General features: G+C 48.0%; 1 protein-coding gene across 2 annotated transcripts in view; it reads left to right on the forward strand.

Annotated features, from left to right (window-relative positions):
* Positions 1–10,924: 10,924 nt before the first annotated feature.
* The window catches only part of RCE1 (Ras converting CAAX endopeptidase 1), an 84,197-nt gene continuing 82,861 nt past the window's right edge, over positions 10,925–12,260 (forward strand). The window contains exon 1 of one of the 2 annotated variants that reach the window (XM_001496896.5): positions 10,925–11,076. In XM_001496896.5, coding sequence (XP_001496946.2) covers positions 11,047–11,076 — 30 coding nt within the window. In that variant the 5' untranslated portion in view covers positions 10,925–11,046. The remainder of the gene's footprint in view (positions 11,077–12,260) is intronic. The other variant, XM_005598333.4, reaches the window with a different exon arrangement.

Below are 12,260 nucleotides of genomic sequence, written 5' to 3' on the forward strand. Positions count from 1 at the left end.
GCAAACTGGTGTTCCGGCGACGCCTGAGTGCCCAAGTCCACAGTTAGTTCAGGTAGAGACCCCGGGTCTTCTGATTCCTATGTGCTCTCTCCCCTCTGCTAGAGATGGAAGACAGCAGAGGGGTTAACAGCATCAATTTTGGAGTCAGACCCCTGGGTTCAAAACCTAGTTTTGCCACCTACTAGCCGTTGACCTGGGCAAGTTCCTTAACCTCCCCAGAATTCAGTTTCCTCATCATGTGGGCCCAAATGAGTTATTGCAGGGAAAGTACTAGAAAGGTGCCTGGCACGTAGTAACACTCCACCAGTGTCAGCCATCATTACTTCTCCATATTATCGTTTTACCGTACTGTTTCCCAACTGGGGGAGGAAGCATGCTCAGTAAAGAGAACACTGAGATCCCTCGCCTCAGCTCTGTTACCGAGTTGCTTTGGAAACTTGTTATTTTGCTCCGTGGTGCGTCAGTACAGACAATGATGAAGAAAACGTCTGCTTCCTTTTTACATAAGTTACAAATGGGAATGGAAAGATGTTCCCAAGTATGCTGAGCTTCTCAGAGAATCCAGATTTGCTGCCCACGTTACCAAGATTCACAGAAAGGTCTTGGTAGGACTTCCTGCCACGAAACCTACAGATACAGCTGAATTCTCAGCTCTCATTCCTATACCATGAAGAGGTGTCCCTCCTCCTATCTGAGACTGATTCTTCTGGCTCCTGTCCCAAGTCCCATCCCCTCCCGCAGCCTCGTGGCTCACACTCCTGGTGAGCTCCCTCTTCTCTGGCTCCTTCCCGTCAGCATTTTAACATGCTCAAGTGTCTGCTAGCTTAAAAAATAAGTGAGAAACCATGATCCTTCTCCATGTCTTGCTCTTAATCTTTATGATCACAGTCTTCCTGAGTCGCTTGAACTCATTGGCTCCACTTGCTTGCCTGCCATTCAATCACACATTCATTCAAAAACCATCTGGCCTATGTGCCAGGCACCATGCTGGGATCTGGGGATCTAACGATGAGTCACATGGATACTGCCTCTATCTTCTTGGAGCTTACGGTCTGGTAGGGTTGACAGATATTAATAAAATAACCCCACAGATAGATAATAACAAAGTATAATGAATGAAAAGTTCAGGATGCTATGTGAGGATTTAACAGAGAGTCGTAACCTGCTTAGGGAGTGGGGGGTCACGGGAGACCTCCCTCCGGTAATTTGAGCTGAGATCTGAGATATGAGAAGCATTAACCAGGCAGAGAATGGGGTATAATAATAGCAGTTACTAACATTAATTGGGGACTATATTTCTAGCACTTTACACATATCATTTCATTTAATTCTTGTAACAGCTCTGAGAGGTAAGTATTAGCCCCATTTTACAGAAGAAGAAACGGAGGGACTGAGAGATTAAGTGCCATCCCCAGGGTCATTGAACCAGGCGGGGGCGGAGCTGGGATTTTAACCCAGACAGCCTGACACGTGAGCCACATTCTTAGTTACAGGGACACAGAGCGTATGGATAGCAGGCCTGATGCCGCAGGGTGCAGGGTGCATGTGAGAAACAGAGAGAAAGGCAGTGGGAGAGAAAGCAGAGGGCAAGAGGGAATGTGGGGTGAATTCTAGGTGGGAAGATAGGCAAGGGCTAGTCATGCAGGGCGTGCAAGGTCATTTAAAGAATTTTGTTTTTCACCTTTAGAGCCCTGGGAGGCTTTTGAAGGATTTGAACCAAGGAAGCGAAGTGATCAACTTTGTATTTTAAAAGGATTACTCCAGCCACTGTGTGGGGAATAGGTTGGAGGGGGGCGCAAGTTGATGTGAGAAACCAGTTAGGAGGCCACTGCTGTGGTTCAGGTGAGAGGAGATGGTCGCTTGAACTTGGATGATGACAGTGGAGACAGAGGAACACCTAGGTAGAAAGAATTAACAAGATGTGGTGATGGGGTAGATATAGACGTGGTGGTGAGGAAAAAGGGTTTTTCTTGGATGGACTGTGCAACTGGAAGAATGGGGTACCGTTTGCTGAGATGAGGCATACCGGAGGAAGACCAGGTTTGGGGGCGGGGGGAGAGTGTTAGTTTTGGAAGCTGCTGAGTTTGAGATACCTTTGAAGGAATCAAGTGGAGACATTGAGTGGTCAATTGTACCTGGGTATGGAGCTCAAAGAGGAAGTCTGGACTTAAGATATACGTTTGGAAGACAGAAGTGTAGAGATAGACGGTGTGGGAAGGGGGTAGATGAGCATCAATGCAATTGATTTAATCCAGTACAATTTCTACTCCTCTAAAGCTGCTTTCAGCAAGGTCGTCAAAAATCCTACTGCCAAATACAGCATCAATTTCCAGTTGCTATCTTCCTGTTTCTCTTGGCAGCAATTGATTCTAATTATGCCCTGCTTCTTGAAATTTTCTTCCTTTGGTTTAGAGTTGCCACACTCTCTCCTGGTTTTCCTTCAACCCTTGTGGTCCCTCCTTTGTTTCTTTTGTGAGCTCCTTTTCTGCCTGTCACTTAATTTTGTTGTTGTCATTGTTGGTGGTGTTTTGTTCTCGGCCCTTTTCTCATTCTATGCCTTCTCCCTCGGCCACCTTATCTATCACTCTGCAGCTAGAGGAGTCTTTTTAAGACAACAATCTGACAGATCACTCCTCTGCTGAAAAGCCTTCAGTGGCTCCCTAATGCCTTTGGGATAAAGTCCAAAGTTCTTAACAGAGTTTACATGCCCTGCTTATCTCATAGCCGGCCTCATTTCTCACCACTCCTCACTTGACACTCTGTGTCCTAGACATAAGGAACCTATTAGAGTTTTCTGATGTTTGTGGGATTTTGAACATGCTTTTCCCTCTGGCTGGAAACTCTTCCTTTTCCATTCACCTTGGTCTCAGTTGAGGTGTCGTTTCTTCCGAAAGCCTTCCCTGGGCTCCAAGTCTGGGCCAGGGGCCTTCTGACAGCCGTACTCCATACTTGCTCACCACTGTCCATTGGTTGTGTTCCCTCTTAGAGAGTGAGCTTCGTGAGGGAAGAGAATCCATTTCACAGTTGTATCCCCAGCAGAGTGGACTCATAGGTATCTGTGCAATAAATTAATGAATGACAGAAAAGACCTTGGAGGAGAAGGTGATTCCTTGTTGTGAATAGACGAAACTAGTTGTTTTCATATCAAACAATGTGTTTTCCATTTCTTTTACCCCTAATCTACCCCCCCATCGTAACCAGCAGCAAGTGCTTTCTAGATACACTGCCTTCTGCGTGAGGAGGATACAGAAAGTTCACACTCAAATTCTTGGCTTTTGAACTCTTAACTAGACCTTTTAAAATCTATTGCAGAGGAGATGTTCTTGAAAGCTTCAGTTTTTAAATTGTAAGAGCCAGGTTCTTGAGGGGGATTTTTTTTTCCTTCAGAGCTTCCCCGTAAATATCAAGAGACAGAACTTGATAAATCTAATGCTCAAAGTTTCTGCCGTCAACTGTTGAATTGGGAAGAACATGTGAGTTTCCCCTCCACACAGAAAATATAATCCTTTTTGAGCTTGGAGCAGAATTGAAAAGGATTGGGAAAGGAGAGAAAGAGAGGTTAGATGCAACTGTGGGGCTTCGTTTTCTGTCCCCACTGCCAAACAATAGTAGACAGAAGGGGATATGCTCCATTTCACTCCTGGAACTCGGAGAAGACACAGCCTTTCAAAGTACCCTGTGCTAATAAGGGGCAACAGCCACAGAGTAGAAGTGGCATTGTCACTTGTGTAGACAAAGCAGGTCTGAGATAAATTCCAGCTCCTCATCACGCCCAGCCTTCTCACCCCTTAAGCCCAAGTCTCTTCGGCTCCTTTGTATTTGGAGGAAATCTGAAAAGTTCCTTGGTACCCAGCCCCTGAGAGGAGTGTGAGGGTGAGCTGAGAACTGGGTCCCCGTGGGGCCTGCTGTGAAGTAGGGGGTGAGAACGCCATAGTAGACGCTGAGGGGTGCAAGACCAGGGACCAGATGCAGGTGCAGTAATGCCAGGAAGAGCTGAGGGGGGAGCCACTGAGCTCCCCATGAAGCAATCACTGTGCTTCGTCTATACCAAGGCCACAGGGTCCACCTGTTAGGGAACTCCGCAGCAGATGCAGTGGTGGTGGAGCCAAATGCCAACACCAAATGAAGGAAGCTACACTTGATCAGTTAAGCAAGAGAGACAGAAGATGGCACTTGGTCTTGAAGCCCCTTCCTTGATGTCAGAATGATACGTAAACCCCACACTAGAACATCGTCAGGAGAAGGGGACCGGGAGGAGAATCCTAAGAGACTGAGTTTAAAACTCGAAATGAGTGAGTTGTCTTGAACTGGTGAGCTTTATTATTTTTCTGCTATTCACAGAAATGGGGGCTGAGGAGCTAGGTTGAGAAATAAAGAGAATTACATATTTCCTCATCTGAGTCTATGACTTGAGGTTCTAACCATGCCTGCTGTACAACTAAAAGTCAGAAAGGTGGGCTTGCAAGGGAGTTCCAGTGCCTTACAAGGACTGACCTGATTTCCTGAGGCTAGTGTACCAGGAGGCCGGTGTCACACCAGCTCGAGACACGATTTGCAAAGAAAGATCGTGTATTTGAAAGCAAAAGTCTGCAGATGAACCAAGATAAAGTCTCAAGTTAAAGGGGCATTGTGATGGTGGGGTGGGTGGAGGAGGGCACGGAGAGCACAAGAGTCCTACCTGGAGCTCCCTCACACAGGGTAGAAAAGTCTAGGCTTCTAGGAGCCTCTAGGGATGTGTTCTGAGCTGAGCAATGTGAGTGTGCGCTGTTGTTGACTAAACTGGAGAAACTGGACCTGGTTTGAGGACACGGAAGTGTTACATCCATTTATCTTTGTCCAGTTTGGATTCAAAACAGCACTTATTTATGGACCCAACTATTTTTTTTCCCCAAACTATTTTTAACTTGCAAACCTAAACACCATTAAAAACTGGGCTTAAAAACCCATTTGAATGATTCTAACCGATCTAGGAGCAGGCTGGGATCAATCACGACTCTCAACACTTATGATTCTACCTGTCAATCATGAACTGCTTCTTTCTTCTAAGCAGCTTATGCTGCGAACCCCTGGGGATACACGGACCCCTTGAAAAAGTGATTGATCATCCCCATATACCTGAAATAAATTTTAGCAGCATCTGCTTAATACTAACAGCTGAAGGGAAGCCTTTGGGGTTCCCTGATCAAATTGCACTGGGAAATGTGAGCTCTGCTGGGAAACCCACCGCGCCGTAACCCAAAAAGAGTGGGGTCTGTGGACATCTTTGAAGCTGTAGAAATCTTAGGTCAGTTTTCTGTATTGTAGCCTAATTTCCTTGTGCTGTGGCACACAGCTAGGAGCCAGTCATTTCAACTATCATTGGCACCTGAAACTTCCAGGTGGTTAAGACACAAGATCCTGGAGTCTTGAGACCTTGTTGGAATTCTGGTCCAACACTTTCTAATTGTGTGACCTTGGACAAGTTATTTAACTTCTCTTAGCCTTGGTTTTCTCATCTGTAAATAGGGGATGATTTTAAGGGAAGTTGTGGTGAGAAATTAAACAATGCGTGTCAGGTGCATGACACCTGGTGCCAGAAGAAGGCTCAATCAATGTTAGGTATTGCTATTATCATTATTTTACTTGTTTTTTATATAGGGAAATCTTGCCTTAAGTAAAACATAATGTATGAAAATCTAGATTTGCATAAAAGGTTAATGGGGGATGTTATTTGCATTACAAAAGGATTCTTCAGTTTATGAAAGAACTGATAGGATTTCTTTTAGACAGTCAACTTCCCAACATGTCTAAAATGATTTGATTCACATAAAACTGGGTGTATACAATGTTTTAGGAATACAGCTAGTGTACAATGCACAAGACATCTATAATACAATCATTCAGGCCAGGTCTGAACCACTGTGACAAGTTAACAATAACAATCCTGGGTATATCCCACTCCCCTTTACAAAGGGATTAGACAAACTCTGTGTGGTTTCAAAGGGCAGAGCTGGAACCAATGGGTGGAAGATAGAGTGGGGCTGATTTCAGTTCGATATAATGAAAAACTACCAAATCACTGCCGTCCAAAACTGGAATGGGTTGCCTCTGAAGTGGAAAATTTCCCAACACGAGATATTCAAATAAAAGCTAGATATCAACTTGTCGGGACTGTTAGAATGACTATTGCAAGAAACAGGGAGGTGAATTAGGGCAGTGTTTCCCAACCCTACACACACGAAATATACTATGCAAACTAGATCAGTTCTTGATCTTGCATACCAGGAAGAGGCTGAGGAAGGAGGGAGAGAGAGGCTATTCAGGAGGAGGGGGTGGGGAGAAAGGAAGTGGATTGGAAAAAATATTGTTCCTCTGGTTAGGAAATACTAGATTAAATGAATTCTAAGATTTCTTCTAATTTAGAGATTGTAAAACTCTCGAATTGTTTCACAGATGTTATTTTAACTATATTCCTGGGAGAATTTTCCTATTTTAGTTGTGGAAAACTAGAACATAACACCTAAAGTAAGTGGTAAAATGGGAAAAGAATTCAGACATCCTGACCCTTTTAGACTTTTGATCCTACAGCCTCTTCTCGACTGGTGAGAATGAAAATTGAGCAAATAGAAGACAGTAGTGGCCTGAAAGCTAGAACAGATGAAAATCAAGTCAACTTCAGAGATCAGCGAAAAATCAGCTCAACTAAGGTTCCATATTGCCAGTTTTCAAGACTTTTTACACCAGCATTCCTGGTAAAGTACTTCAGAGTACTGTGATCTTACAAAGACTGAACCAAGAATGAACACGTGGAGCCAGCGTCCTCTTAAATGGGGCTCCTCAAAGACGAATCTCTGTCTCAGTTAGTCTACTTGTCTTTCAAACAGAGTTGATCATCTGGCCTTTGGATCAATAGGTTTACTTGGCCATATGTGACCAGATTATACTGCTGTTTCCATTCCAGAGGCTTTTATGACACAAAGAGTACTTCCCTTTTGATGGACATCAGCTGGGAGGACAAATCCAACTCTGCCTAGAGAGGAGGTAAAAAGCCAATTACAGAGAGCAGAACCACTTTGTGATATAGATTTTATTGGTTATTTAGGAAGAGGAGAAATTGGACACTAACAGGAAAGGAATGAAACCTCCTGGGCTGGGCCCAGAACCTGCTACTGTTAGATGAAAAATCAGAGACTCTGTGCTAAAGGTGATTGTCAGGCGGGAAAAACGGGAAGCTACCCGGTATCATAGTCAGTCATTCGAAGAAGGAGAGGAAGAAAACACAGGGAATGAGGGTGAAGTAGAAAATACTCTAGTTATACAAACGTTGGTATTGTCTTAGAGGGGACAATCTTTCCTTTGCCCATAAGTCTTAGAATGAGGAAGAGCAAATGCTGTAGTCCTAGAATTGGCACAAAAGTCAACACCGCTATGACCTTTAGTGCCCCCATAACCTGACATTCCTCTGCAAGAACATCCCTGTCTGACCCCTGATAGGAAGGCAGAGGGAGGTGAGTAACGAAGCTGCCCCAGATTCAGTGCTCCAGGTGGAGAAGGCCTCAACAAGGTGAAGAGATGAGCTAATCTGAGCTTCCTGGCCCCATTTCCAAGGATGTGATTAGTGGAGAGGCACCTGGGACCTGCTCCATTTCAGGAAACCCGGTTATGGGAACCAGTGGGGGACAGACTTGGCTCAGGACCCGAGAGAAGCAGTTAACCCTTTCCTATTGTCTGTATGGGAAACAGCCTCTTTTAGTAGTTTCCCAGGGGAAAAGAAACTCCTCAAATGGACTTAGTTTTACATCAGGCTCATAAGGGGATCCTCAGGGATATTTTCCACCTAAGTTCCTAGGGTCAATCTCTTCAGGACCTTTGAATGTTCTAGCGGAGGCTGAGAACAGGTAGGATCTAAGACTGTCTAGAAATGATATCCACAGAGAGGGCGCATTCAAAAGGGAAAGACACCTTAACAGTTCCTAAAATGTCACTGTTCACCTGGCAGACTTCCCTGGGATGTTCTGGTTCCTCTTAAAAACTTGGGTTTGGGATAGAATCAGTCTGGGGCTCTTCAGGTGGGGTCTCTTCTGACCAGACAGGGGATTTCTTCTCAGAATAAACAGGACATCCAAAGTGGACATGAAACCCTAATCCAAATCCTGAGGTGAGTGGAGGAACGCGAGCGGAATCCATATACCACTAAGTCTAAGGACGGGGGGACTGCTGAGACCCTGAACACCAGGGCGGAAAATATCCAGAGCAGCACCCAAAGGCTCCTTGGTTGACCTGGTTGACTATGGCGGCCTGAACCTTGGGCATTTAATTTGGGGCCTCAAATTTCTTTTTTTTTTTTTAAGATTTTATTTTTCCTTTTTCTCCTAAAGCCCCCTGGTACATAGTTGTATATTTCTAGTTGTGGGTCCTTCTAGTTGTGGCATGTGGGATGCCACCTCAGCATGGCTTAATGAGCAGTGCCACATCCATGCCCAGGATCCGAACCTGTGAAACCCTGGGCCGCCAAAGCGGAGCACGCGAACTTAACCACTCGGACACGGGGCCGGCTGCTGGGCCTCAAATTTCTTCATCTATTGAATATAATCGATAACCTCTATAGTCCCTCTGGATCTAACATTCTATTGCTCTGAAGATGAGGTCTGAGTAAGAACACTTTCAATAACGTGGCATCAGTCCAATAGTATATTAGTTACTAGACCCCAAACAAGTTAGGGTCAAACATTGATGGGGAGAGAAGGGCTGGGAGCTGTGGCTCATTCAAGCCTCAGTTTGTGGGAGACGAGGGTATCTGAGTTCATTGGCTCTTAGCTTTTGCATGGAGGGATTTGCATGGCTTTCTCACGGTCATGTTAATGTTCCCATACTACAGAACTCTGAGACATCAGTTAGGTAGGTCACATGCAGGTGGGAGATGTCCTGGGTAATTGTGGGGGAGTGGAAAGAGGGGTCAAGAGATTTTTCCTTCAGGTTCTGGCTCTGCCATTTACAAACTCAGTGTCATACCACCTCTTCTTGGAACCTCATCTTCAATTATAAAATGATAACAACACCTCCCACACAAGGTTGGGAGGATTAGTTAAGATAAATAAGAAAAAGAGAAGCCCACTGAGCACCGAGTAGATGCCCATCAAATGTCAAGCCTGTGTCACACCTTGCCTGACTACCAGGGTTTATGCTGTCGAAGTCCTGATGTGGCAGGCCCTCACATCAGAGGCTCCCTTCCTAGCTTCTGCCTGCATCCAGTAGGGGGGGCAGCTGTGTCCCTGGCTACTTCTGTTAGGCCTCCCCTGCCTCTAGGATGGTGGTGGATGTTCTGCTGCATGTTCACCCCCGAGCCTCATTCCAAGGAGAAGGCCTGACAGCCAGGATGACCAGCTCATCTGCAGCACTTCTACATCGGCAACTGTCCCTCCACCCTTCATTCCCAATGCCATTCTCAAGGTGGGGCTTTTCCTACTGGGCCAACACTCTCCAGCAGAAATATTTTTAAAGACCCATCCTCACCCATCAAAAGATAACAGTTATCTCACAAGATACTTGTGAGTGAAAAAATTTACATAAAGAGCCAATGGTGTCCCACAACAGGCAGTCATTCAATGAATGTTAGCTCTCTTCCCTTTGGCAACGCCTCTTCCTAAAGGGGACACCTGAGAGAGGAGTGAAAGGAAGAGGAATCTCCAGTGATTTCCCAAATGCCTGCTATCTTATCAAGGGTGAGATGGTATAATAACGAATTTTCTAGAAATAAAAGACACCTTTCTCCAATAGGTTTATCTGTGAGCAACTGAGATGGGGAGGGTGGTCAACAGCGCTGAGCACAGACTCCAGAAGGCTATGATTCAGGTCTCAGTAGACATGTTTTTTGGAGCAGCACCAAGGTTGCATATTGGACAGGCACTCCGCCAGTTGCCCTGCCTGTTCTGTCCAATCCTGGCTTCTGAGAGCTGGGGTGGAAGAATCTTCCCTAAAGGAAAGCAGCCAACACCCTGTCCCACCATCCTCCTTGGGTAACTCTTTACCACGTAGGAATCTCTCTCAACAGTTTTCTTTTGGTGCCTGAGGAACCAGCTGCCAGATCACCAGTTTGGGCTCAAGGTCCCCTCACCACGCCCCTTCCTGAACCAACCCAGAGTCCAGCAGCCAGAGCCTGGAGGACCCCCTTTCTGTCAGCTGGGAATACTCTTGGAAAAGCCCCAGAGCTTCTGTCAGCAGGAGCCCGGGAAAGCCAGCTCCCGCCCTCGGCATATTTAGTGCAGAATCCACGTGCGGAGCAGCCTTTTCCACAGAGGGTCCCCTTCCAGGTTCTGCCTGGTGCTGGCTGGCCACCTTGGAATTAGGCTGGGGACATGCTTGGGACAGGTCGTCAGAGAAAAGGCAGGACGCCCAGTTTTGAATTTCAGATGAACAAATACTTTTTAAAGGATAAGTATATCCCAAATATTGCATGGGATCGACGTACGCTTAAAAAATTCCGCTTTTTGATCTGAAACTCAAATTTAACCGTCCCTCCTGCCTTTTCATTTGCTGTATCTGAAACCCCGAGGTCGGCCTGGGGCACTTGGGGGAGCCTCCGCAGGAGGCGAGGCTGCCCGGGGTCAAGGGCCGGCGTGGGGCCCCGCCCCCGGCACCCGCGGCTTCTCCAGGCCGAAGGAAAGCGGCGAGCGCGGCTACGGCCTTCTGAGCACGGCTGCGGGCTGCACCCCGGCGGGACCGTGGGAAAGTCTCCTTCGGGAGGAAGGAGGAGTCGCGGCCTGGCCTCATTCCTGCTCGCCTCCAGCCTCGGCCCCTGCCCGCGGCTCTTCCCAACCCCGCGGCTGGCCCACCCGTCCGCCCACGGGCCGCCGCGCAGCTGGCAGCCTCCACCGCTCCGGGCAGGTCCCCGCGGCCCGCGGGCGGGGCGGCGCAGAGTGCGCAGGCGCGCCGGGCCGGTGGGCGGGGCAAGCGCGCGCGGGCGGGAAGGGACGGCGTCGCGCGGCCGGGCGTGTGCGCGGACGGACGTCGAAGCCTCGGCTGGCAACCCGGCGGGCGGCTGGGCGTCGCCGCTGCTCCCGGCGCGGAATGGAGGGCACGGCCGTGGCCGTGTGCGAGGTGATGCCGGGAAGGGAGAGAAAGCCGAGAAGGACGCTCTATGAGGAGGCGGGCTCTGTGGGCAGACCGCGAAGTCGGGGCAGAGGGGGCTGGCGTTGCCTGAGGTGGAGAAGGAAGGTTCGGGAAAGATAGGATTCGGTGACAGTCGGCCTGCCCCGCACGGTGCTGTGGGAAACAGAAGGGGGTGCGGAAACGTCGTTCTGGGCCCTCGGGTGGAGCAGGGTGTGGGGCGAGGGCCTGGAGTCGCTGGATGGGGACAGGGCGGGCTTCAGAGGCCCCCAGCCCTGACCACACCGCGGACCGGAGGGCTTCTGTGCTCTGGAAGGTGGGACCGAACGCCTGGCGCGCTTGCCGCGTTTGTCCGTCTGTGACAGCCCGTTCGCGGCAGGGGCCTGCCGGAGTTCGGAGCCCCGGGGCGTGAGGGACGCCGGGCGGGTGAGATGGCCCCGGCGGCCTGTTTCACGGGCGGGACCTGGCGGCCCCTGGAGGTCCACAGCCTTCCCGCCTTCTTCGTTGTCATCAGAGGAAGTTGGAGGATCACATTCACGCGTGACAGAACCTAGGCTGGAACCCAGAGCTTCTGGCTTGCAGGCCTATGTTCTTTGCCCAGCTGCTCTCTCGTTCTGGAAAAAGAAACTTCGGGAAGATCTTAACAGAGGGAGCGCAGTGGAAGGATGTGCGAAGGAAAGTGGTAGACGGTAGAAATGCCTGGAAACCATCCTTAAAACTGGAGTACAAATTAGAATCTGAGTTCCCGAGTTCTCTTACTGAGCTCTCTCTGCCTTTGAAAAAGGGGGTAATAATTTTCCCCGTGGTACCTTAGTGTGGAAGTGAGGGTCTAGTGTCATAAGTAATAATGGGAATTCAATAAATATATTCTGTTTTAAATTTGTCTCAAGACTGCATGTTTTATCCAGACATCTTGGAGACCTGTTCAACTTAAAATATTGTGTGCAGTCCTCACTGCAGATGAACTGATTAGAAATAATAGCGAATATTGATTAAGCCTTTACTTTATGCCAGGCACTGCGTTAAGCATTTTGCACGTATTATTTTGTTGACATTCAGCAGCAGCCATATGTGGGGGGGTTTGTCCTCATTTCGATAAATGAGGAAGCTGAGGTGCAGAGATGTTCAGTAACTTGCCCAAGGTCACCTGCTGGCATAGGCACATCAGGGATTCA

Source organism: Equus caballus, chromosome 12 (genome assembly GCF_041296265.1).
Source record: "Equus caballus isolate H_3958 breed thoroughbred chromosome 12, TB-T2T, whole genome shotgun sequence".
Taxonomy (NCBI): Eukaryota; Metazoa; Chordata; class Mammalia; order Perissodactyla; family Equidae; genus Equus; species Equus caballus.